The sequence below is a fragment of the Chaetodon trifascialis genome, chromosome 14, assembly GCF_039877785.1.
Source record: "Chaetodon trifascialis isolate fChaTrf1 chromosome 14, fChaTrf1.hap1, whole genome shotgun sequence".
In the NCBI taxonomy this organism is placed as follows: Eukaryota; Metazoa; Chordata; class Actinopteri; order Chaetodontiformes; family Chaetodontidae; genus Chaetodon; species Chaetodon trifascialis.
Genome location: NC_092069.1, coordinates 6,265,893 through 6,290,779, shown reverse-complemented (window position 1 = coordinate 6,290,779; position 24,887 = coordinate 6,265,893). Strand labels below are relative to the sequence as shown.

Genomic DNA, 24,887 nt, shown 5'->3' with positions numbered 1-24,887 from the left:
GGATGATCAGATCTCATTTTTAATAACATAGTCTGACCCTTGCCATGTCATCACTCTCCTGGTTGGAGTGGCTGGGTTTCCAATAGCAACAGGACAAGCAGAGCTGACATGTCTCTGTCTGGAAGATTTTATCTGCTGGATGTGTGTAATTACATCTGAGCTGGCCCAGCAAGTCAACCCTGAGGTTTTACGAAGGACCGTGTCGGCTTAAAAGCAGCTGTTTGGAGCAAGGTGCAAGCGAGGTGTTTGGCCTTGCTTTTGTGTCATTTCAGTTGTCATTTTAAGAAAATGCATGTAATGCCAGGATGTTTGCATGGTGCTGTGATTGTCATGGTTTGGGGTATCAGCTTAGTTATTTCCTGTTTTACATTGAAAGACCTCATGCATCATCTTTTGCTTTACTTCCATTGTTTCCCTGCCTTTGTGGTTGTTGATTGGTTTCACCTGTCCCTCATTAGCCTTCCCTCCCAAGTGTGTTTAAGGCCCTCTTTACACCCGGCATTAACATGCATTTTGGCTGATCCGATCACAAGTGTACAACCGAGACACATCATCATTCACACCTGTGTCTGTCATGTGTCTCCAAGGTGCCAGCTGATCACTTGTTCAGATTTGATTACTGTCTACATCATGGGTCATCAAGGGCCCCGTGCACTGTTACTACATGTTGCCATGTTTGTTTCACACAGACTAACAGCTAGCTAAGAAAACAGAAATGATTCATGAGCTGATATACATGTACGGGCTATTCCAACTGTTGACAGGACAAAGTCATTTGTGACTTGCAGATGACATACATCAGTGCTTCTCTCCATTTTTTTCCCCAAGCAATAGTAAACTGTCACCAAAACCACCCACCACATCCTGCATTGATGAGGTCTGAGTATTACTCTGGGGAACATATATCCATATATATCCAATATCCAATATCCACAGCAAATGTAATGATAATTCAGCCATTAGATTTCAAGACAGTGAAAAATGTTGGTAGAGGAGAACTTCTGAAAGTGGCATGAGAGGAATGGTCACCAATGTCAAGAGAAACCATCTGAGGATCATGAATATTCATTACACCTTCCATGCCAACTGTCAGATTTAATAATGACTAATGAACATTTTTGGGCCATCATTTTTAAAACTGATGTAATCCATATTTTTAAATTCAAACAGATGTGAAAGGTGTCGCTCGTGGTGATGCCCCTATGGAGAATTATGGACTCCATTGAGGTTGGTGGTTCAGTTCATTGTCTCAGTTTTACAACCCACAATTTCACTGTTTTGACAGCCTTTTCTACTGCCGAACCTCTTGACCTTTAAAATCAGCAGAACAAGGCTTAATGCAGTGTGAAGCTGAGAAGATGCACTATGATAACTACTTGCAGATGGTGTATACTGTATCTTATGAAATTCTTATCAAATATAGCTGATTATATTACCACCAAAGCCCCTTCACTAAGTCATTATACTGACACTGATATCAGATCAGTACCATGAAAGACTCAGTCAGCCCACTCTCACTGACAACTGAACTGGCAGCCACAGTGACTGATTTGCTTCTGATATGAACCCTTCCTAAAGCATGGCCACATTTCACCCTTATTAGTAGGAATTTGATTGTCTTTCCAAACAAGCTTGATCGCCCTGATATATTTACTCTCTGTGACATTTCTTAATATTTTAAGCTGTCAGTGCCTCAGAGCCTCCCGCCTGTTACAGACTGTCACTTTGTCAAACTCCTTGCTCACACCTGAAGCAAAATCCTTCAATGATGTGTATTTGAAACTTCATAATTATTTTGACTGCTCGAAGTGTGCACTCAAGGCTTTCAAGGGCACTGGAGCCATTTTCATTTCACACTCTGTGTGTTGTCTTGGGTCCTGAGAGGATGACGTGCTGTGAGGTAAGGTTACACTTACCATATCTGTGTCAGATACTGGACCAAAGCTGGTCACATAGATGTCGGTCTTCACTTCTGTTACTCGATCTGTGGAAACAAAGAATGAAATTTATTGTAGAAAATCATAGTACCTAACAAAAGCAAGTGCCATGGAGCCAGACATTTGAGCCATAGAGGAAACCCATGAGTTTGGAAAGTTAACTGAAGAAGAAGGAGTTAGCTGTAACTGCAACTCTCCTCTTTTGTACTTCCAAAAGGTTGAGGGACAATCGAGAGACAGATTAATAAAATAATGGTCAGAATTTAAGTAGCAGAGGCCCCAAAAGCACTTGATTTTACCTTTACCATAATGCAATAAATATAATATTTCATTAAACCCTCTCAGACAGGTAAACAACCACATCTTTGAAACTCCACATCTTCAGTTTGTAATGCAGCTTTCTATTATTTATTTGTTGTCTCCAACCTCAAGCTGAGATAACCCCGGTGACCTTATCAGGGATATTTTCTCAGACTTGACAAGGCTCCTGCTGAGACACAGATGACATTATACAAATTTCCACTTGCTAAGTAGTACTGCCCATGATTAGTAAATTGATTGACTGCAAATTAAAAAACAAGGCTACTCAACATTACTACAGTAACATTAGCTCATATCTAAATACCGTTAAATCTGCATTAAATTTTGTGCCACTTGATGACAGTGTAAACAAGCTGTGAACACAACAATGGCATAACCAAGTAATCAAGGCGATATGGTAAACAATTCAGTAAACAGTTGCTTCCTTATTCATCCAAAACAGCAATATTAGCATTCATTATGAATTGTGATTGTGCTCCCCTTGTCTGTTTTTGGTTGGTTGTGTACAGTAGAGGTCTCCACAGGCCCACTCAGTTCTGAGAAACTGAGACCTGACCCAGGACTCGAGTTGGACGAGGTCCAAATTAAACTCAGTATAACTGGGCTGAGTTGCCCTGCGATCGACTGGCGACCCGTTCAGGGTGTACCCTGCCTTTTGCCCAATGACAGCTGGGACTGGCTCCAGCCCCCCCGCAACCCCAAAAGGGATAGTCGGGTATAGACAATGGATGGATGGATGGACAACTGGGCTGAGTAGGGTCTGGTTTACTGGGGTCTTAAGTATGTGTGCCAACCATGATCTAGAGGCTGACGAAGGAACGGTGACATTACACTATCAATGCAGAAGGAAAATATTCACAGAATATCAGTATCATTTCTATTATTAGCAGAACAAAGACAGTTGAAGAGACAAGAACTATGGAGCCTCACAGTATTTCAGAAGTGCACTGAAGCCATTTTGAGTCACATAGAGTCAGACAACTCTGGAGTTACTTCCCATAGTCCAGCCAGCACACTGCTGACGGCTACACTGAATGTCCAGCCTGGGAGGTGACTGATTTGATGATGGGTCCCAGGAGGCGAGAGGATGGAGTTTGAGAGTAATCCAGTTCTGTAAAGTGAGTGAACTATGAATTAGAGACTTTTTGGCTCATTGCTAGGGGTTGGCAAGCTAATCTACAATTACTCTGAGGACAGACTGGGCTTCTTCCTCTGGTGAGTACAGTCAGATGTGTGAATTTTCTGAGTTCATTAATATTCTGCAGGATGGATGTGGCCCTGAGTTATGGGTGGGTCCGGATTGACTAGCCCCTGGGTCCATGTGTGGACCGAGGCCAAGACCTCAATCCTGTCTGCCATTAATTTTTGCCTTTTATTTTGAAATGCTGGAACATTGTAATTCATATGTGTCACTGACCTAACTGAAAATACAGAGGAAGATTAATATGAGCATTTTAATTTTTAAATTCTTTGTCAGTGAACTTCCACCTTTCACCTGTTCCTGTTTTTGCAGCTTTCTAGATAATCAGGATGAATAATTCTTTGGGTCCACAGAGTCTGTTCTGAGCTTCACAATACTGAAGTCAGTACTCTGTGTCCTGAGCTTTGAGCAGTTTGCACAAGAAACTTAGTTTGCAAACACAGCCTTTATATTAGTCATTCTAACAACATATTCAAAAACATTTAGCCTTAGAGTCTCCAGGACAGTTTGGTGTCAAAGGTATATAATAATCTTTAATGAGAATGACAGTTACTGGATTGGAAAGTAAATGATTAAAACAGATTAACACTGTCACACATAACATTACAGCCACAGTGTGCTGCTAATTCTTTATTGTGAGCATTCGTGCGGATGCTATATTATGAAAGTAGCTTCATGTGAGTTGGTATTAGCCTCAAAAATCCATTGTCTGTCAGGGTTAGTGGTTCAATCCCCCACTCCTCCTGTCCACATGTCAAAGTGTCCTTGGGCAAGACAGTGAGCTCCGGGTTGCTCCCCAAACACTGGGGATACACAAGCAAGTGCATTCCTAAGTGTGGATAAATGTGAAAGGTTGCATTGGGAAGGGCGTCCAGCATAAAAAAAAGTATACACCAAATCAAATATGCAGATCACAAATCAGATTTCCATGGCAGGTTGGGCGGGCCCAACAAGACAGAAACAGATGATCTGCTGTGGCCACACTTAACAGTGAGCAGCAGAAAAAAGGTCATTTCAATATACAGTCATGGAAAAAATTATTAGACCACCTTGTTTTCTTCAATTTCTTGTTCATTTTAATGCCTGGTACAACTAAAGGTGCATTTGTTTGGACAAATATAATGATAACAACAAAAATAGCTCATAAGAGTTTAATTTAAGAGCTGATATCTCACCATTTTCCATGGTTTTCTTGATAATAACCGAAGTCACTTAAGTTCTTACATCAAAAGCTATGGCATTGTACTGCCAAAAACAGTGCTTTCAGGCATTCCATGTTTTCTTTTCTGTCTGTTAGTCACATGATACACACAGGAGTTAGTACTTGATTGCATAACCATTGTTTTTGATGACTGCAGCCATGCATCTTGGCATGCTCTCCACCAGCTTCTGACATTGTTCTGCTGTCACAGCAGCCCATTCCTGTTGCAAAAAATTCAAACAAATTTGCTTTGTTTTTGGGCTTGTGGTTCGAATTTTGAGTTTGATGATGTTCCACAGGTTTCAATTGTATTTAGATCTGGTGATTGAGCAGGCCAAGGCATGGTTTGAATGTTCTGGTTCTCCATCCAGGCTTTAACTGACCTTGCCATGTGGCAAGGGGCATTGTCTTGTTGGAAAATCCAGTCATTCGAGGCAGGAAAGAGTTTATCAGCTGATGGAAGAAGACTGTTTTCAAGAGTAGCCCTGTACGTGACCTGGTTCATTCGCCCTTCACACGATTGCATTTGGCCTGTTCCACCCATACTGAAACAACCCCAGATCATCACCGACCCACCCCCATGTTTTACTGTGGGGCAAGACAGTCTGGTTTGTAGGCTTCTCCAGGCTTCCTCCTAACCAGTAAGTTGGCTGGAGTGGGCATCAACTCAAAATTGGATTCATCACTGAAGAGAACCTCAGCCCAATCATCAACAGTCCAATCCTTGTGATCCCTAGCTAAGAGTAACCCGGCCTTCCTCTGCCTTTCATTGATGAAGGGCTTCTTCCGTGCCCTGTGTGACTTCAGACCGGCTTCAAGAAGTCGGTTTTGAACTGTCCTTGCTGAACAAGTGACATTTCTCGACAGTGCCCACTCATTTTTAAGGTCCCCGGAGGTCTGACGACGATTCCTGACACAGGGACAGATGAGTACGCGGTCCGCTTGTGGGGTAGAAAGACATTTCCTGCCTTGACCAGCTAGCAATTTGGCAGTACCATGTTCAGCTTGCTTTTTCTTGGTGTAATGAACGGCTGTCTTGGAGATCTTCAGTTTTTTTGGCTACCTGTCTCTCACTCATGCCAATTTCCAGCAGTGCCAAGATGGCTGCCTTTGTGACTTCACATAATTCTTTTGTTTTAGGCATTATGTGAGAGCTGACAACTTCTGAGTTGTGCTACGGCTTGAATGTAAGCAGGAAACCACTCTGGGCCTCTGCATGTACAGTGCTGCTTATGACATGAAATGGCCTCTTATATACCCTGGGAATACAATTAAGCTTAAGCATGTCAAATAGGACATAAAGTTTTATGGAATCAGCTGCATTTTTTGTCGTGCTCATTGTATTCTTCAGGTAATATACCTTTAGTGGTATCAGGCATTAAAATGAACAAGAAATTGAAGAAAACAAGGGTGGTCTAATCATTTTTTCCATGACTGTATCAATACAGTACACGTCTTTTTTATGAAGCGTAAATATTTAAATGACATACTTTAAATAAAAGATAATTGCAATCTTACAAGTGAGAATGCACTTAGAGACGTCTTGAATTACGTTTGGCTGGTAATAAATGAGCTGCATCCCTCTGTAATGCAGATCCTGTAAAGCGGCATTACAGAGCTGACACAATTACTGCATCTTTTTTCCACAGGTTGATAATCCCAGACCATTTCAGTCCGCACATAATGCACTGACATTAACACTAACACAATTACTGTTAATACCCTGGTGTTTTATTTAGGTTCAGCTGTTTCCATGAGACAGTACTCTGATATACAGTCTCTAAGCACAAATAAAACACAAGGAACCACTGCAGCCTCATTTCACTGTTTTATCCAGTGTGTATCATTATGAGCCTTCTCTGATAGTTGACTTGGGTCTTTTTCCAACAGCTTTTACAAAATACTGCTGCTGAAGGACACAAAGCCTTGTCACAGTCATCTAATTCCAGATGTTATAGGTGCAAAGCAAAATACACACACGTGTGTGATGAACAGTTAAAAAAGAGCACATCTGTACATTCGCCACATGACATTAGCAGTGAGACACTTACAGGATCTCCGGACAAATGTAAAAATCACCCCTGTCAAACAGTGGAAACAGTGAGGCTATGACTGTCTCCCAAGCATAAAATGAGAATTTCTCTGGTTACCTCTGTTGTGCAGCCAACCGCTCCTATTCATCAATGTTTGTTGTTGTTTTTTGCTTGATGCCAAGACACCAAGCTTTGATGCTAATTCCAGCTAAAGGAGACCAGCCAAGCCCAGCTTGACCAATGCAGCGTCCCAGCCACCATTATCTACCTACCATAGCAAATATGACAGACAAAATGTTAAGTCTTAAAGATCCCATCCAGTGAAAATCAAGCTTTTAACTCTGTTAACATGTCTGTAGAGTGTTTTTATATTCTACAAGACATATCATGAGTGAAATAAGCAGTCAATGCCATGGCTGAGCATTTCCACTTTAAAGCTGCAGTGCACCAACGACAAAAACAAATTCAGGCAGCCAGGGTTTCATACAAACCTGATTAAAAAAAAAATGGGACACAAAAAAAACAATGGATGACAGTATTGATTTTTGTAAATATTAAATATCTGCTTATTCTGAATTCTGAACGCTGAAAGACGTCATATAGCTTGTGGATGCTGATGGAGAACATTAGAGCAAATATTACACAAAACTGTTTGTCACATAGCTTAGCTGCTGAATTAGATGAAGACTTTATTCATTCAGTTATTTGAATGGCTGAATTACTCGTATATTACCACCTGCCATTGTGTAGCGTGCAGCAGCTATCAAAATATTTTTGGAATCGGGGGTTGTAAATCTAAGCCATTTTAATGGCATGAGGGGATTTTTTTCAGTGAGAAAAATATCCAAATATGTAATTTTGATGAGCAGGAAATTAGTTTTTAGGGATTTAATAAATGCCAGAACTACTTCAAGGTGCACTCAGTAAATATGTGCTCGCTCAGTGCACAAATATTGTGTATATCAGTAGTGATTCAGAAAGAAAATGCTAAGCTGCTGTGTGTTAAGGAGAGGACTGACAGGAGCAATAAGACCACATTGTACAGCAAACTCATATACAGACCAAAATCCAGTCTGAACTCTAACCACCACTTGCAACATAGGTGAAATCAGAGGTGCAGCAGGTAAAGCTGTAAAGCCAAGGGCAGCTGCAGATTCAGGTGATAATCCTCTAAACATTCATCACCACAGGGCTGCCAACTCTGCAATTGACACTTTGAACACGGTGTCACCCCACACATCCATTTTTTCACGATTTACTCTTAAAGGAGCTTTTTCTGCACACGGGACAGTCATCAGGCTTTTTTCCAAAGCACACAGCTTGCGTGGCTTTAGATGACAGAGGCACAAACATATGTGTTTAGAGTTTTGCCTAATAAGCAATAAAACTTTAAATTCGATCAAGACAGACTAGGTTTGATTAATTAGGCTCACCAATAATGTGACATGCGAACCGGCCCTGGAGAAAGAGCTACAAGTCTGAAAATCAAATTACCCAATTATCATCATGAACTGCTATTTATTCCGACTTGTATTTACCAGACAGTGCAGCTGATTAATAACTGAATTAAGCTGCCAAGGTGTCAGACGGTGAATTGCCTTTGCAGTCTTATCAGTAAATATGTGTGAAAGCACCTCTCACAAGAACATCAGAAAAATATGACAAATCCAAATAAAATAGTTCAGCTAGGAACCTTTTCTCTCTCTTCTATCTCTAGGCTGGCACTCTAGTTTAACAAAATTTACTGTTTGTTTTCTGGACAGAGCCACTTTGAAGCTCAGTGACAATTAATCTTGACTTGACTTCACCTAACAACTGGCTCATCCTAAAATGGCCAAAGAGGTGGAGCATGGTTGGTGTTGATGCAGGCCAGATGAAGCCTGGTTGCTGAAAGCTAGCGGCTAGCTGTCACTCAAAGCAGCCACACCCATAATTATGCAAAGCTTTCAACCTTAATAGAATTAAAATGAGTGAGTTAAATAATAATTCACAGTTGTTATGAACAAGGAAATTAGATAGATAGAGACTAAAACTGTCTTTGGTACCAGCCTGTAAACATGTTTATTTCTGCTGTAAAGTTGGGCAGTTTAATATGGGGGTCTATGGGGACTGGCTGGGTTTTAGAGTTAGCTTCAAGTGGCCATTTGAGCAACTGCAGTTTTTGACACTTCCACACTGGCTTTATCTTCAGCTCCTGAGGCTGCGGTTTGGATTCGCCGGAGAGTCACTTTTTCCAATTCCCTCTTTCTCCTGTCCTCCCAACTCCATATTTCTGCCACCAAATTACTCCATAAATTCACTAGAATGCAGAAAAAACAGTCTGTGAAATTAACAGTTTTCTGGGGGAAGATCCCCAGAATGTCTGGTTAGGTTTGGTCTCCCAGTTTAAGCTATGATGTCTGAAGGCTGGCTTATTTGTTCTTTTTTTAGAAAAAGTAGAACTGGCTTATTTGAAGAATAATGAAAGGCCTAACATGTATACATAGGGCTGGGCGATAAAACGATAACGATATGTCTTGCGATAGACACGTAATCAAGATCAATAAAAAATGCGTTCGATAAAACATTTGATAATTTTTTTTTCTTCATCGGAAGAAACAGTTGTGAAGCAAGGTTGGTTGCATGAACAAAGGCACTCACTCTCAGGTAACTGAGCACCGTAGGGAGTAATTACTGATCAGTGGGAGTGACATGCTAACACGCCAATCATGTAACAGTATCAAGTTCGGTTGCACCATCTCGTTGTCTCGTGTTTGATTCTTCATGAGGAGTGAGATGAGAAATAGAAAGTGAGCGCTGCAGCGAGCGAAGAAACTGTCGATAAAACAGGGAAAGTCAGCTCGCCAGTATAGTAGTTTTTTGGAATTTATAAGTCGGACCGTAGTCAGATCAATGTGGTCTGTAACTTATGCAAGTCGTCCCCACCAAGACCAGTAATACCACAAACTTGTTTAACCACCTTAGCCGCGCTCACTCTTTGGAGCGCAGCCGTATTTGCGAACGTCCAACAACATCTGCAACCGCAGCACCACCGCACAAGCAGCTGACTGCCATGCAGAGGTATCTGCTTCAGTGCCTGATGACAAATCATCTAAAAGGCACAAAGACATAATGGAGGCAGCGGCATATCATATAGCTAAAGACATGCTTCACTGAGCACTGAGGAGAAGCCAGGTTATAAACATCTCTTACACGTGTTTTTTTTTTTTTTTTTTTTTAACACACTTGGAATAAAAATACAATTGAATAATTCATTTATGTTTAGAGTAAGAAGAGTGACTAAAGTTATTCATATCTGGGCTGGTTTTATAGTTCAATCAATTTTACTGTACTGTCTATCATGTTTGTTTGTTTGTATGTTACAGATGTCAAGTCTACCTCAGTTTTTGCTATGTTTACAAAACACCGCACATATTTGAAAACATTTTATTCACCAGAAGGTGAATCAGCTTGTGAACTTTCTGCACTAAACCTGCAGAAAAAAAGTTCTCAGGTTTCTCTGCTTACATTTTTACACTTTTATTTACATTTATTATTTGAGTGTTTTCCATGGTTGTGTTGACATTTCCTTTCCTTTCTGCCTTGATAACTGAGGGGATTATAATCAGAGGAAGGTTAAATTTAAAATAAAAATGTTTAAATTGAATGTATTTTTCTCCTGGTCCTTATTTTAAATAGGTCATAAAAAATGTCAATAATTATCGATATCGACCGATATAAAACACTTATATCGTGATACAGTGTTCAGCCATATCGCCCAGCCCTATGTATACAGATGTAAAACACATTAAAACAGGATGGTTGTGGAACTCCAGATGTTAATTGTGCTGGTTTTAGTCCATGCACATCACATAATTAGTAACACTACTGTAAAATAAGAAACCAAAGTATATCAGGATGTGATACTTTAACTCCTAAACTGACATTGTTTTCAAATATATACTAACTAACTGCACACTAGGATTTCTGAAATTCACTTGTGGTTTTGATTTTGGTGTACCACCACAAGATTTGGTCATCCCTATGAAAAAACACTGGTGTTCCTGTTTAAGCTGTTTAATGTGAGGCTGCAGCCCAAAAAAGACCAAATTATTAGCTTCCCGTCACCTTTAAAAATAATCAATCACAGCTTTTTGAACCGACAGTCCTGTCTGCAGGAAATCCATTTGTCAGTGCCTTCCACAAGTGTTATAAAATTGACTTATTTTCTGATATGGCCCCACTATGCTTAAGGTTTAGTGAGAATATCTTGTTAAAATAACTACTTTGAACCTTTATTCAAAGCCTGCAAGGGTCAGGGTGAAGCGCATGAGGGAATGATCGTGGTCATGTTGAAAAGAAAGCAACATAGTTGGCAGGAAATGGGAAAGGAGCAGTGGACATTTCTTATAAATGTCTCGGGCTTCGTTGATCCCTCCATCCACCCTGACTAAAGGCTTTGAGAATCTATAACAACATCATGCTACTGCTGCCTACGCTCCTGACAAATAACAATCATAATTCACTCAGAGGTCCTCGTCAATGACAAGTAACCCACTGCTGTAGTTTGGCTTTTGAACGTGGCATCGATGTCTCATAGATTCTAGAAATACATAAAAGAAAGCAAGAATGTGAATCAAACCTGAACTCAATACTACCTCAGAATGCCAGCATACATAATGGCCATCTGCTGATACTGTAAATCATATTATCCTCCAAAATGTCAGATCAACTGTTTGGGAAAACATCTCCTTTCCCAAACTGTCTGACAGCATGGCATTCAGAATAATAGTTTCTTCTTCAGAAGGCAATGTTTTATTGGAATACTTTCAAGGTTTTGGATCATACACAATATCCAGTATGGCTAGACATTTCCTGTGAGCCTCTGCTTTTTATCATAAATGAACTCTTGCAGAATCTCAAGTGTGAGAAGCTCCCTGAGTGTAAATCAGCCTCGAAGTTGTAACGCACCAATGCTCGTTTAGGAGCCCACAGGTGACCAAACGGCCCCGAGTGGCCACTTAAGTCACTTATGGCTCAGGGCAGCTGACTATCATTCCTGCTTATCATGATTAATGTGACTGTGCTGCTATTCTTTTTCAGCAGTGATGACTTGATGAAGATTTACACACCAGAAAAAGGACATATCACTGTTTATTTCACCTAGAAAGACATTTGACTTCAAGGTTTACGAAGCCAAATGTGTGTCACAGAAACTGAAAACACTATCTCTTTGCTTTTCATTCACAACTTTTAGATCACTGTGAAGTGACCATCAACAGACGCAACAGTTCCTGCACAGATGTTTCACATTAAAGGTCCTCCAGCATTTCAATGTGCAAAATCCTTTGCTTTCAATTTCATTTACCTTTAAAAGGCTTTCATTTTGAAAACTGTTTCACCAATGGTAATTGAACAGTGAGAGAAGAAAAGCAAAGTTAGTATTCGTGTTAAAAGGGAAAGCAAAAGCAGCAGAGAGGAGTATTGCATGACTCTCTTGTTGGAATTAGTGCTGTGGAAATATATATTATTCTAAATTTACCATATGAGCCGTTAGAGTGGTTTGTGCTGGCCATCACTTGAAGAGCAGCTTCTATTTGAGGATTTGCTCCAGCTGACATCACATTTTGTTAACCTTTTCATTTTTTATTTGACCCATACTTAACTGTTATTTTCACTCAAACACAGTTACAACACGGGGGAAAAAACATGTCTATGGTGTTGTTCCATCACAAGCCCGACGAACATCATTCTTCCAGAAGATAATCCGTTATTTGGTGTGTTGATGATGGTGGTGGAAAGCACACTGATTCAAAATCTACCATCAGTGTTCAGCTGGGTTGAGCCCTTAAAGACCATAAAATATGGCTCACATCATTTTCACCCTCATGTAACTGTTCGGCCCTGTTTGACCCTCATGATCTAAATAGCAGGAGCATCTGTATTCATTCTGTGTGTAATGTAGATGTACCTTCTGTCTGTATCTGTTCATATTCCAGAAACATCTGTTCTTGTATCTGTATTAAAGACATTGGTCTTAAGTAGAGCTTAAAGTTAATTAAGTTTCTTAACACTTCTTAAAAAAGTCTATTTATTGTTTCAGTCAGTTTTTAGGTCTTTGCTGTTTTCTCTGTTTTATCTCACTATCAATTAAACATGTTTGCTTTTTGACTGTGGGGACAAAGCTGGACATTAGAAGACGTCACCTTGAGTTCTGTAAAACTGTGATGAGCATTTTCTCCATCAATTCATCCAGAAAATAAGAAGCAGATTAATCAATGATGAAAACAGTCATTAGTTGCATCAGTAACGTCCACTGAGGGTCAGTGGTCAGACCACAGTGACAGACATTAAACTGTGGGCTGGCACTGGAAGCCGCGGCAGCATCTGCATGCCAAAGACGCAGCCCTGGTCTCTGAGCACACTGGCTTTACATTTTCATTTTGTCATCAAGTTTGGATTTTAATCACGCTTTTTCTCACCTCCGTATCATCTTTTCATGCAGTTTATATACATTCAAGCTCTAAACAATGTCAAAATCAGTTTACTTGTCAGTCCTGTCCTACATCTGAAAACAGTCATTTATTGTCCTCCAGAGCTTCGTCAAGTCTGATCAAAAAAACCCTGAAAGAGTCATGGTGATGTCCTCAGGGTTGTATCAGCATGGGCTATGAGTACTCAAAGTTGCACCTGAAAGATTCAGAAACTGCAGTTTGGAGTCTGAAGGGTCTAGTGAAAGATTTAACCAAACTGCATTGTGGGAAATGTTGAATCCAGTATTTGACTCATGTGAGGGAATAAAAGTCAAGATATCTCAGTCTTCTTCTTCAATTTTGATCATTATCTTTTTAATCTGTCTCTTGTGAGTTACCCCATCATTATTAAAGTGCAGTAATAAATCACCAGATCACTCCTTTATGTCTGTGTGTGTGTGTGTGTGTGTGTGTGTGTGTGTGTGTGTGTGTGTGTGTGTGTGTGTGTGTGTGTGTGTGTGTGTGTGTGTGTGCGCGGCCCTGTCTTACCTCCCAGGCCGGGTCTCAGTCTGTTGTCATATCCATCCAGCAGACTGTCCAGGATCTTGGTGAAGGTTGTGATGTCTTTGAAGTTAGTTGTTGAATTGGAATCTGCTTTTGACCTAAATAAAAGACAAACATGTGATTACAGACTCACAGAAAGAAAAATGAGTTCTCTACATTAGCAATAAAAATAGGCTTTTCTTAAGCACTGCTAAGATCTGTGGGCGATGATACCTCCTGGTAATCTCCACCTACAATATTAAATCCATGTTATCCCAGATTATTTCATATCAAACCTGGAAAAATGTGTTATGCACTGCATTCCTCATATGTCAAATGATGGTACATGTTTTAAATGCTGTGGAGATACTTTGAGTTGAAATTCAAAGCTAACACATTTAAAATTGCTTCAGTTCCAGACTATTTGGAGGACTCTTCATAATTTTCATTAGAAGACTAGTCAAACTGAAAACTGTGTGATCAGTGACCGAAAGAGTAGACAACTTTTTCAACACTTCTTTTTTCTTCTAAATAATAGCTTCTAGTGTGTGACCTCTGTCCAAAGTTCAAAAGGACACCTACCAGCATTTCTGAAGCTCACTAACACTTTGTACCTTGTTGGTTTGACGTATGCATAAACGGAAAGGTAACAGCTGCACACAGTCGCTACATTGTTCACAATGTAGAGTTTAATTTACTGACCAAACACACAATGTTCTGAATGAAACATGTCATCAACACATGGTGTTTTTACCAGCCTGTCCACAACATAGTATTAATCGACGTCTGCGATGATGATGAGGTTGATAAATAATTTATGCCTTCAGGCTCGGTAGGTGTAATTTTATTTCCCTGACGTAGAGCTGTAAACATATGCCTGACACAAAACTTAACTCGTTCTTTTCAAAGTCCAAACTCTGACTCTGACATTTCTGAAAGTTCTGAAATGTCTCATCGCTCATATCATTTATTAATTTTGGCGTTGTCTCTCCATTGACTGTCAATAAGGTTTTTCAAAGACTGGAGTGATCGTGTCCTTTACTGTTCCTATTAGTTACACTGTGACAGAACATAAAATTGCTTCTGCAACCGTCTTGGTCGTCAGACGGACACTCCTGGTTTTCAGCTCAGCAGAGTAAAAACCCTCATCATGAAAAAGCTTAGGCCTACTCACTGTCCTCCATATCAACTCTGAGGAGCTCCATGTGTAACAACAGCATCAGGTCATACTCATATTAGGACAGATACCCTTTAGTTACATGTAGATATCAGTGTGTACCAGAGACTTCACTTTAGACGAATGATGCTGTCCATTGCAAGCCATAATTGAAAGTGTTACCAATGTTTTTAACATAATTTCTGAATGTGTGTGGACAGCCTCACTGTTCTTGTGTCTTTGCACAGAGTGACAGTCAGCTGAAAGGGGAGCTTGTTCCAGATTGTCCACTTTAGCCATTTCTAACTCAAAGTGAGATCTAATAGGAAAAATAAAGGACTTTCTTTATTCCCTTGTCTTTTTAAAAAATAAATTACAAGGGGAATTATTTTCCGTAGCACCTCAGTCATGTTCTCTGTTTGATGAATGAATACATTTCATTTAGACATTATCACGTTATGATTTGCGGCGGTGCTACAAAACCAAGTGCTCTGTTCATGTGGAACACAATTTCAACAATGAACGGTGTAAAAATCTAATTTAAATACTACACAGATTATGGGCCTGTGATTTGATGCTAGGCTTAATATGGATTAGGAATTTCAGATTTAGACACGCTTTTCTTGTGACTCCCACGATCTTTTCTGTCAAAGTGCACCGCGATGGGTGGTAAGAACATTGAGTGCCAATCCCCGAAGTTGAAATGTATTGAAAATCTGGGGTTGGTTCATTGTCGAAAAGCCGAATTAACCAGAACGTCATGACATTTCTTAAAGGGTTGCATATAACATTAATCTACGAGACAATTTCTCTGATATGCAAATAATCCATTAATTATTAGATTTTCCAACGCGGTCTGGCGTCGCGCTTTGTACTTGGGGATGAACTGAGCGCACAGAGCCACCGGTGAGGAGGGACGTGTTATTTTCAATTCTTATGTGGACACGCTTCATTCTCATTGGTATTAGTGTAGGCTACTTGTAGTAACCGACAACAGCTTCTTAACAAACCACATACCCTTCAGATGGAAAGACAGAGAGCTGTGCACCCTGCCTGTGCGCGGTCAGTCCGCCGTCCGAGTCTCCTTCTGTTCTCTCTTAATCTATAAAAACACAAATTACGGACAAAAAAAAACTTACCGCGTCTGCCACAGCACGATCAAAGAGAGCAGTACAGACATAAAATGTGAGCTCCATCGTCCTCTCATCGCTGAAGCCTGTGAACAAGACGGGGAACGCTTTCAGTGCGCGTAATGACATGATAGAGCGGCACAAAGCGCCTTACAGCTGTTGCAATTAAACGGACTCCACACAAATAGCTCCATAAAAACAGACACGACACCCGTTTAGTCTCCTCAGGTTCTGTTCAATTCAGTTAATGGTCTGCAGCCCAACTCCCTGTCCAAACACTGCCTGCACAGTGAGCTTTCCTCACAGCTTTTGTTCCGCAAAATGCGCCCAATTAAGTGTAATTTGTCGAAAGATAGACGCTGCCTACCTGAAACGCGACAGGTGTCTTCGGGGTTGCCAAGAGAGAGTGGACAGTGAGTGAACACGGTGGAGATGAACAAGCCTTTGGCAGAGAGGGAGAGTAGTAACCCTGAGAGAAGAGCGCGGTTACTGTGCGTCCATTCTGTCAGCTCCTCCGACAGGGAGTCCCCACAGCTCACACAGTCACCAACCTGAGAGCAAACTGTACAGAGAGCACGGCCCTGCCGGGGCTCAGCACACCGCCGGATAAATGCTGAGGCGGAGTGGTCCGCCTGCAGGGAAGCGCTCATTTCGCGGTAATAAGGCATTCATTAGTGCGTACTACTGCGCACGATGAATATCAACCGTGCAATTTGCATGCAAAGCGAGCGAATGACATACATTTGTGTTACTAGCTGTTATGGTCACTTGAATTCATAAATTTTAGTTAATTAAATGTAAAATAAAATAAAATAAAATAAAATAAAATAAAATAAAATAGTGAGAGGAGAAGAAGCTATGCAAAATGTGAACTTTAGTGATTAAAAAAAACAACCACTTCAAATAAAAAAATAAAATCCAGAGAAAGAAACTAATGAGAAACATTAAATAGATGATGTTCTTGCTAATGTTTTTTTCAATAAAATTCGACTTAGTTCCTTTCCTTGCTTCTTTCCCACTGTTGTTACCACTTGATGTGAGTTATCTTATGCGTTGGGGACAGTCAGCCTCTGAAGACTGGAACTACTTGGTTAGCCCCAAACTGGCCAAAATCTGGCTTACCAGAATTTGCCAGACTTATAAGCTAAAATTGGCCCACCACTGGAGTGGCCCAGGTGTTTTTAACTGGAACAAATTCTCAGCGCAAACTGGCTGCATCAACACAGCCAAATCAGACAGCCATACATATATATGGTCAAGAAGAGCCAGCTTACATTAGGTCCTCCAGTGGCTGCCTCGGCCAAATGCAGTCATGACAGCTCAGCTGCATACAGTCCTTACTCTAACCTCCCTCTGAAAATGTATGTCAGCCTAAAATTAAAACATGCTTCAATGAGCCTGATCTCTGTATATTTGTACAAAAATACACCCTATGCTGTACTTTGGACTTGTGTACTATATGGGAAATGTTGCCTTCATTTTTTCAGTTTTTGCCTACCTCCAGTGGTTCTCACCTCGCTCCAGTGGTGTGGATATGGACTATAGGGTGTGACAATACACCATGACATCACTTCTGAATGTGGTTACAGGTGCAACAGAGAACACATCTGACCATGCTTATCAGGGATGCCAGGAATAAAATTATCAAGTGTAAAACATTTACACATGCATTGTGTTTGGCAAAAATAGAGATTTCTGATTAATAAAATGAGGCACATTTTGTTGCAGAAAATAGCATATCCAATGAAAAGTAGTGTATTCTGTAAAATACATATTAACAGGCCTTCAGCATGCATAGCATAATATGGTGATGTGGTACTGACAAAGAGTTAGAAGGTATCTTAGAGGACCCTCCTTGTCTAGTGCTATTTCCACCATGAAAACCTGAATTGTGTAAAGATAAGATAGACTTTATTTATCCCACAATGGGGGAAATTCACATGTTACAGCAGCAACAAGAAGTCAGAGGACAAGGAGACAAAAAAATATTGCACAAGTGTTATATAGCCTATGGTAATTTACAATATATACAATACATGCACCCTTAGGTAGTTTAAAAATGATGACTGCACATGCAAACAAAGGAAAAAACACATTTTGAGAAAGAAGGAAAAACAGCAGGAGATGAATTGTACAGGCACCAAGACCTGAAAGGTCGTAAATGTCTCAAGTAATAGTCCCTGATGGCAGCAACCTTCACAAACAAAAAAGGAACATGCCATACTAACTGTTCAAAAACACAGGGGAATACCTTTTGGTGTGCAGCCACCTCCTGCTAGTACGGCTTTGGTGTCAGTGAAGATGCTCCAAGATCTGATGCTAACATATTGTATGTCAGGGGTTGCCTGCAAGGAAGGAACAATACAGGGTGATCAGATCAAAACAATGTACCGGCAAAAGGTCAAGTGCTCAAGTATTTAGAAAACCAGCCATCTTCAGGGGAACAGCCTTGTATATTTGACATTTAATAAAATCCAGGGTCATAAACTGTGCTTCATTTACCAAGAATCACATAAGCTTCCAAAAAAACAAGACTAAAAGCCAGAAAGTCCCGCTTGAACAGATAAAGACAGGCAGTGTACTCTGGCCTGTTCAGTTCTGGGTTTAAATTTTTAGTGCTGTGTGTGCTCTTAAATGTGTTTACATGAGCTCCTCCGTGTTTGACCTGAATACCTCCAGAAGCAGGTGCCAAGGAAGACAACCTGGTCAGATGCATAAACCACTTCATACCTGTCGCCCTGCCTCAAAGTTTGAGCCCAGCTGCACTGCAAAGGAAGTTCATTTCAACCCCTTGTAATTCCATTTTTATTATTTCAGATATGACTCGAAGCTTATAACCAAAGGCGAAGGTTGGAATATGGATTGACCAGTAAATTGAGACAACTGCCTTCACTTGCAACCAGACTCCTGTAACCAGAGAAATAAGATATGCTGGAAACAGTCAGCTTTATGTAGGTAAATGCTTGTAATGTGTATTTGTTTTCAGAGCAGGGGGTATTAACAATCTTAATTTGATCTCAGCATGGTGTTAGAGGCATTGGAAGTCTGGGTAGCATGAAAATGCTCAGTGAATTCCATTAGTCTGCCTATTAGATGTTGAGGTTTCTTGTGTTCACAAGGACATTTTATTGTCACCTAGGAGTGAGAGGAAAGGACATGTGGTCATTACACAGTGTGGAATAAATCTCATGCAACTCTAGCCATTAGTATTCATTCATCATATCTTGTTGTGGATCAAAGTGTTTGAACAAATGAATGGGTTGACTTTTGCCCCACCAACGTGACAAGGAATCACATGAACTTACACACAGTAAAAAAAGAAAAACGGATGGTGGAACGTATCTTGATTGGAAGGATTGTCAGTGAGGTGATGCAGCGGCTTATGCATTCTCCTGCCAGTGCTGATGCCTGTGAGCACTCCGGACAGCACATTTCCTGGCTTTGTTAGGGCAGAACTGTTCTTGAAGGGTCATGGTGGGGATCCGGGCATTAAGTACAAATGCTTAGTCATAGACAGTCACAGTGACCTGAACATGAACACTACCAAAGGCACAGCAGGCACATGCTCTCGTGTTTCTGTTAGAGACTGAATGATGGCAGTGGAATAAAGGAGTCTCATGACGAATGATCGCTGTATCATGGATACCAAATACTATCTTTTGATTGGCTGCTTAAACTTTGTGCTAATGGATGGCTGCTTTCCTGTGGAAAGTGACTGTGATGTAAGATGATAAACTGTAAAAAAAGAAACAACAGGACATCTCTGCATCAGTTGTTATTGTATGCGTATATGAAGATGCCTTGATGTGTAATTAACCTGCGAGGATGGCCTAAGGTTCTGTTGTTCCCATCAAATACAGTACCTAGAGACACTCTGAAACCAACCAGCACTGCCTGGTCCCAGGTGTCCAGTTTGACAACTACACAATTAATGGCGTCCCGAAGATGCAGGCAGCTGTTCAAAGAAAGTTTAGACAAAGTTAAACACTAATTGGTGAACACAGACGAGCATTTTGCTGCTGAACAGCAAGAATTTTTTCTGAGGAGATGGTGGAGACCAAAGTAGAGCTAAAAGGAGAGTGAATATTGGACTAATATTCATCAGGTGGACACACCACAATTCCATCCATCCATCTTTTTTCTAAACCCGACTATCCCTTTCGGGGTTGCGGGGGGGCTGGAGCCTATCCCAGCTGTCAGCGGGCGAGAGGTGGGGTACACCCTGAACCGGTCGCCAGTCGATTGCAGGGCAACACACAGAGACAGACAGACGTTCACACTCACACCTAAGGACAATTTAGAGTCACCAATTAACCTAATGAGCATGTTTTTGGTCTGTGGGAGGAAGCCAGAGTACCCGGAGAGAACCCATGCATGCACAGGAAGAACATGCAAACTTCACACAGAAAGGCCCTGTCCGACCCGGGGATCGAACCGGCGACCTTCTTGCTCTGAGGCACGCACACTACCTGCTGCGCCACCGTGCCACCAACCACAATTCCATATGAATGTTAATATTGTTGTGTCTGCTTGAAGGTGGACATGGGCAACTGTTTTGTAACACATTCACCATTTCAGCTTTATATGCTGACAGCTTGTTCCACTGCCCTGAAATGGCCAAAAAGATAAATTAGTGCAATTGTAATTAGGGTAAGTATGTACTTCTTTCACCGCTCCCTTCTACTATATATGTTTATCAGTACTGGGGGATTTCAGAAATTATTCTGAGGATTTGAAGGGTGTCTAACTAGTTCTAACTAACTATTTAATACTCATGTAATTAAAAAAAAAAAAAGTTTTTCAGTCAAACTCTTGCAAATCTGCATCAAGCTCTTCAGTAGCTGTTTCATACATGACACCAGCTCCAGCCATGGTGCTCTACTTATAGCTGAACTTGGCAGCGAGATGAGTCGTGACAGGTTCAGTCCAGTATGAAGAATTCTGCCTAAAGCTATCTGGAGAGCTCCATCTTGGCATTAGCCTGACCCTGGAAGCTTGTAGACTGTTGGGTTAGTGACACAAGGCTGGTGGAGATTTCTACACATTCACATTCAGTGCTTTGCCAATTTACTATACTGTTTTGGTAAAGTAGCCTGCTGATTGCTGACCCTCCAAAATCATATCATGGTCATGAAAGAGGTTAACACAAAGATTGTGCATCCAGTATTTCTTATGCAGGTGTGTTGGAGAGGAGCTCAGTGTTTCATAAAAAGGAGATTCAAGCACACTGCTCTTTCACTGAACCATTCATTTACGTGTATTTCAGTCAACAAAATACAGGGTACTCCTCTCATAAACAAAAACACACAAAAAATACTGTTTAGGTCATAGAGATGTTTTTAATTTCTATGACCTCATGGGCATGAATCCATCTGGAAGCATCGTGGCACACTACCAGGATTAGATCAAGCATACAGGCTTACAGAGAGGTGAGCCCACCAGACTGGGGGTAGGCTGACATGCATTAGAAGCAAGCATGTGTGAGCATTTGTCTGTGTACATAAAGCCATGGGTTTGGCTTTAAAGGTACTGACAAGGTAAGAGAAAGCAACAAGCCCCCATCCAGGAAACACATGATAATCCAGCAAAAGTGCCGCAGCTCAGTGGAAGAGGTCTGACGGGACCAAAGTCCACCACCCAGCCTCGAGGAGGCCGAGTCGGCTGCACAGAGTGACCCAGCCCCTCACCCATCCCACACCTAGCCCATCACCCTTGGAACTCTGGAATAAAGCTTCTCCATGCAGTACATATGGGAACATAGATGGGAGTCATTGGAAGACAGTCTGGCTGCTACTTTTATAGAAAGAAACACATTTTTTTTACACAACTTTTTCTGTCTCTCTTCTGTCTGTTGAACCAACCTCTCGATGGGGAAGGAGGGGCTCAAGGTGGGTTTGCTATGTCATTCCAAACTGAAATCTCAGACACACGCCACACAAAATACACTTGCTGTTACCACCAACAACCAAATGTGTTGGCAAATCAACCAGCACTGAAATTTTAAGGGTAATAATTTTACGGCCCTAATTTTGCCATGAGAACGGTTAAAATAATGCTGATGGTAAACACTGACTGAATAATGAATTCAGAGTTGTCATGCGATACAGGGCGAGTAGCTGTCAATGGCATCATGAGTGGGAATCACTGACCTGAGGAGGGAGAGCTGCACAGCTTTTTGTTTGTCTGTCTACGGTCGTCAATCCAAATTCAAATATGTGAATTCCCAAATTACAGTCAGTCACTTACAACACATACATATGAGGAAATTGCCTGTTAAAATTCATTTAATTTAATCATATTTTTCTAATGATGTAGTGCCCTTGTCCCCTGCATAATGTATAGGGATGAATGTGCATGCAGGAAGTAGTTATGACTGTTTTATTTGGACAAATTATCACTGTACATGGCTGGCATTTGTTGACATTTACGGCTTTGAACATTTACAGCTTATTGTTGGATGCATCCTCTGTGGACAAGTGATTGTGATACTAAGGGATGATGACAGCTTCGCACAGCTGCCTTACATATGTGTGTGTGTGTGTGTGTGTGTGTGTGTGTGTGTGTGTGTGTGTGGTGGTGGTGGCTGGGGGAGGGTGTTCATGGGAAATTAAGGTAGGTGGTCACGACAATCTTTGAAACTGCAGTGTTCATAACAGAGAGCACAGAGCATGTGGCGTAAAAGCGGCCTGCTGTTGTCATTCATCATTGTCTTCCCCCACTTTATAAGCTGCCTTAATGTCTGTACAATTCTTCTGTCTTGATAGTCTTTTATAATGGCATGACTTGTATTTCTTTTCCTGCTCTGGACTGAGCTTTCATCCCCTTCCTGCACACACTGCGGCTTCAAGAAAGCTTTGTTTTGCAGTGACATCTCTCTGCTTCCTTCCTGTGTGTGCTCCACAGTGGGGATGTATTCTAGAATAGAGTAAACTGGGTCCCAGTTACATAGACTGTAACTGTACATAGTCATTCTAATATAAGTAAATTATTTGTTTACAGTGGAAAAGTGGTCAAATAAAACTAAAAAAAATAAAAAAGTAAGTATGCAGAGTAAATCCACTTGTTCTGTGATGTACATTATTTTTTGCGTGTCTAATGTTCCAAACCCCAATAAGAATATGACTTACGGAAATTTTACATCACATAATCACCTTTATGTGAGCTGATAAGCCCCATTGTCCATTTCCTCCGTGGCTGCAGATGTCCGGCTCTTTTGTTTGAATAGAATCCGAGGGGTGTCTTTGTGCTGCAGAGATGATTCCCCCTTCCCTCCTGCCATACTCCAAAAATGACACCCTGATTATATCAAGTGAATTCTCCCATGTGAGCTGAAATGAGCTGTCGTCAGATCGCTGAGTGTACGGAGGCTGAATAAACTGACTGTCTGGATGTCACATGCTCTACTGTAGATCTCTCAAAATCAGTGTGCTCTGAAATGAGTGTATTTGAGCCGTTGCTGAATTAGTGGATTTTGTCATCTTAAAATCCAAATTTGGCTTCTCAATGTGACAAATTTGAGTGGAAGCACATCAATCAGTTTTCACGGCACACTGTGTGCTTCATGTCCAGATTTTCCAACTGAAAAGTTACTTTAGAGTGTTTTTTTGCAGGTGCAGGTATTAAACCAACTTGAGCCTGGTGTCTGACCAGAGGCACACTCACACACACACACACACACACACACACACACACACACACACACACACACACACACACACACACACACACACACACACACACCATCACCTGATTGTGGCATATTCTTTCATAACTTGTAAAGACACAGAGGGGATTCCATTTTCCCGACGTCGCGATATGCTGCTCTGATTAATCACAGGGAAGTGAACATAACGTTAGAGTGTGATCGATCAGTCACTGCATCAGACTGATCTTGACGCCTCCTGTCTCTTTATCAATGCAGCTAATTTCAGTTAAGCACTTGAACGTTATGTTTTATGAACGTGTATTCATTCGTTCTGATGGTAGTGGAGGTGCTCGGCACTTCAGACAAGACGGTGAAACTTCACAGTAACCTCTCTTTTAAATTTTAAATGCACTGGTTTGGAAACAGCCTACTCCCTCCAGTAGGACTCCGACTTTGACAAAGATATTTGTCCTTGGGTAGTAAATATAGAATAAAAAACATGGAGTATTACAGATCAAAAAGTGAAGAAGCTAATATAAACCAAAGCTAACTTTTTCCATTCTTCTCATCATGTAACATTTATGTGTGTAAACAGCCCTGATGGATAATCATAAGATGGTGCAGCTTTGGGGTAAAGCCACTCAGGACACTGCCTCTATTTGCTTGAGCAAAGCCTTGGAGAGGCTTTTTAACTTTAACTATTCATTCCTATCAGGTTGTGGACATGAGATTAGTGATACATTAGAGGACATTGTCAACAAGTCTACAAAACACACACGAGAAGTGATTTAGGAGAGATTTAGAGACCATGCAGGAGACAAGAGTTTTTTTCCTCCAAAAATAGATGACTGCAATAAGGTGATGATCCGACGGGCTTGTGTGCTGATTTGCAGCAAAAAACCAAGCAAGAAACACATAATAAATGTTCTGTCGCAGGTATTATGACTCCCACACCTGATATTTCCTTTGCCCCCCCTCTGCTGTCATCACCGGGCAAAACAGGGACAGGACCCAAATGCAGATGAAGGCAACATGTGCAGGTCAGTTATTTTTTTTTAAAATGGAGTTGTGTAAAAGCTTGCAGGCAGGCAGGTAGAGACCCAGGTAAAGGGGCAGATTCAGGGTATGTTTCCGGTTCAGGAAAAGTTCCAAGCTCATGGCGAGTAATGGTATCAAAGTGAGAGGCTGCTGGGAGAATGAGATGCGGGCGGTGTAACTGCAGAGCAGCTGACGAAAGTGGGAACAGGTGTGTAGATGGGTGGGGCAGT

At 41.1% G+C, this 24,887-nt stretch overlaps 2 protein-coding genes across 2 annotated transcripts in view; one reads left to right on the top strand and one right to left on the bottom strand.

The window, feature by feature from the left end:
* gabra2a (gamma-aminobutyric acid type A receptor subunit alpha2a) overlaps nucleotides 1-16,557 on the bottom strand; it is a 36,345-nt gene extending 19,788 nt beyond the window's left edge. Inside the window, exons 1-4 of the mRNA XM_070979732.1 lie at nucleotides 16,342-16,557; nucleotides 15,984-16,060; nucleotides 13,695-13,807; nucleotides 1,917-1,984 (exon numbers count right to left, since the gene is read on the bottom strand). Coding sequence (XP_070835833.1) covers nucleotides 1,917-1,984; nucleotides 13,695-13,807; nucleotides 15,984-16,051 — 249 coding nt within the window. The 5' untranslated portion in view covers nucleotides 16,052-16,060; nucleotides 16,342-16,557. The remainder of the gene's footprint in view (nucleotides 1-1,916; nucleotides 1,985-13,694; nucleotides 13,808-15,983; nucleotides 16,061-16,341) is intronic.
* The window catches only part of daam1a (dishevelled associated activator of morphogenesis 1a), a 157,558-nt gene that overhangs the window by 34,688 nt on the left and 97,983 nt on the right, over nucleotides 1-24,887 (top strand). The window lies entirely within an intron of this gene.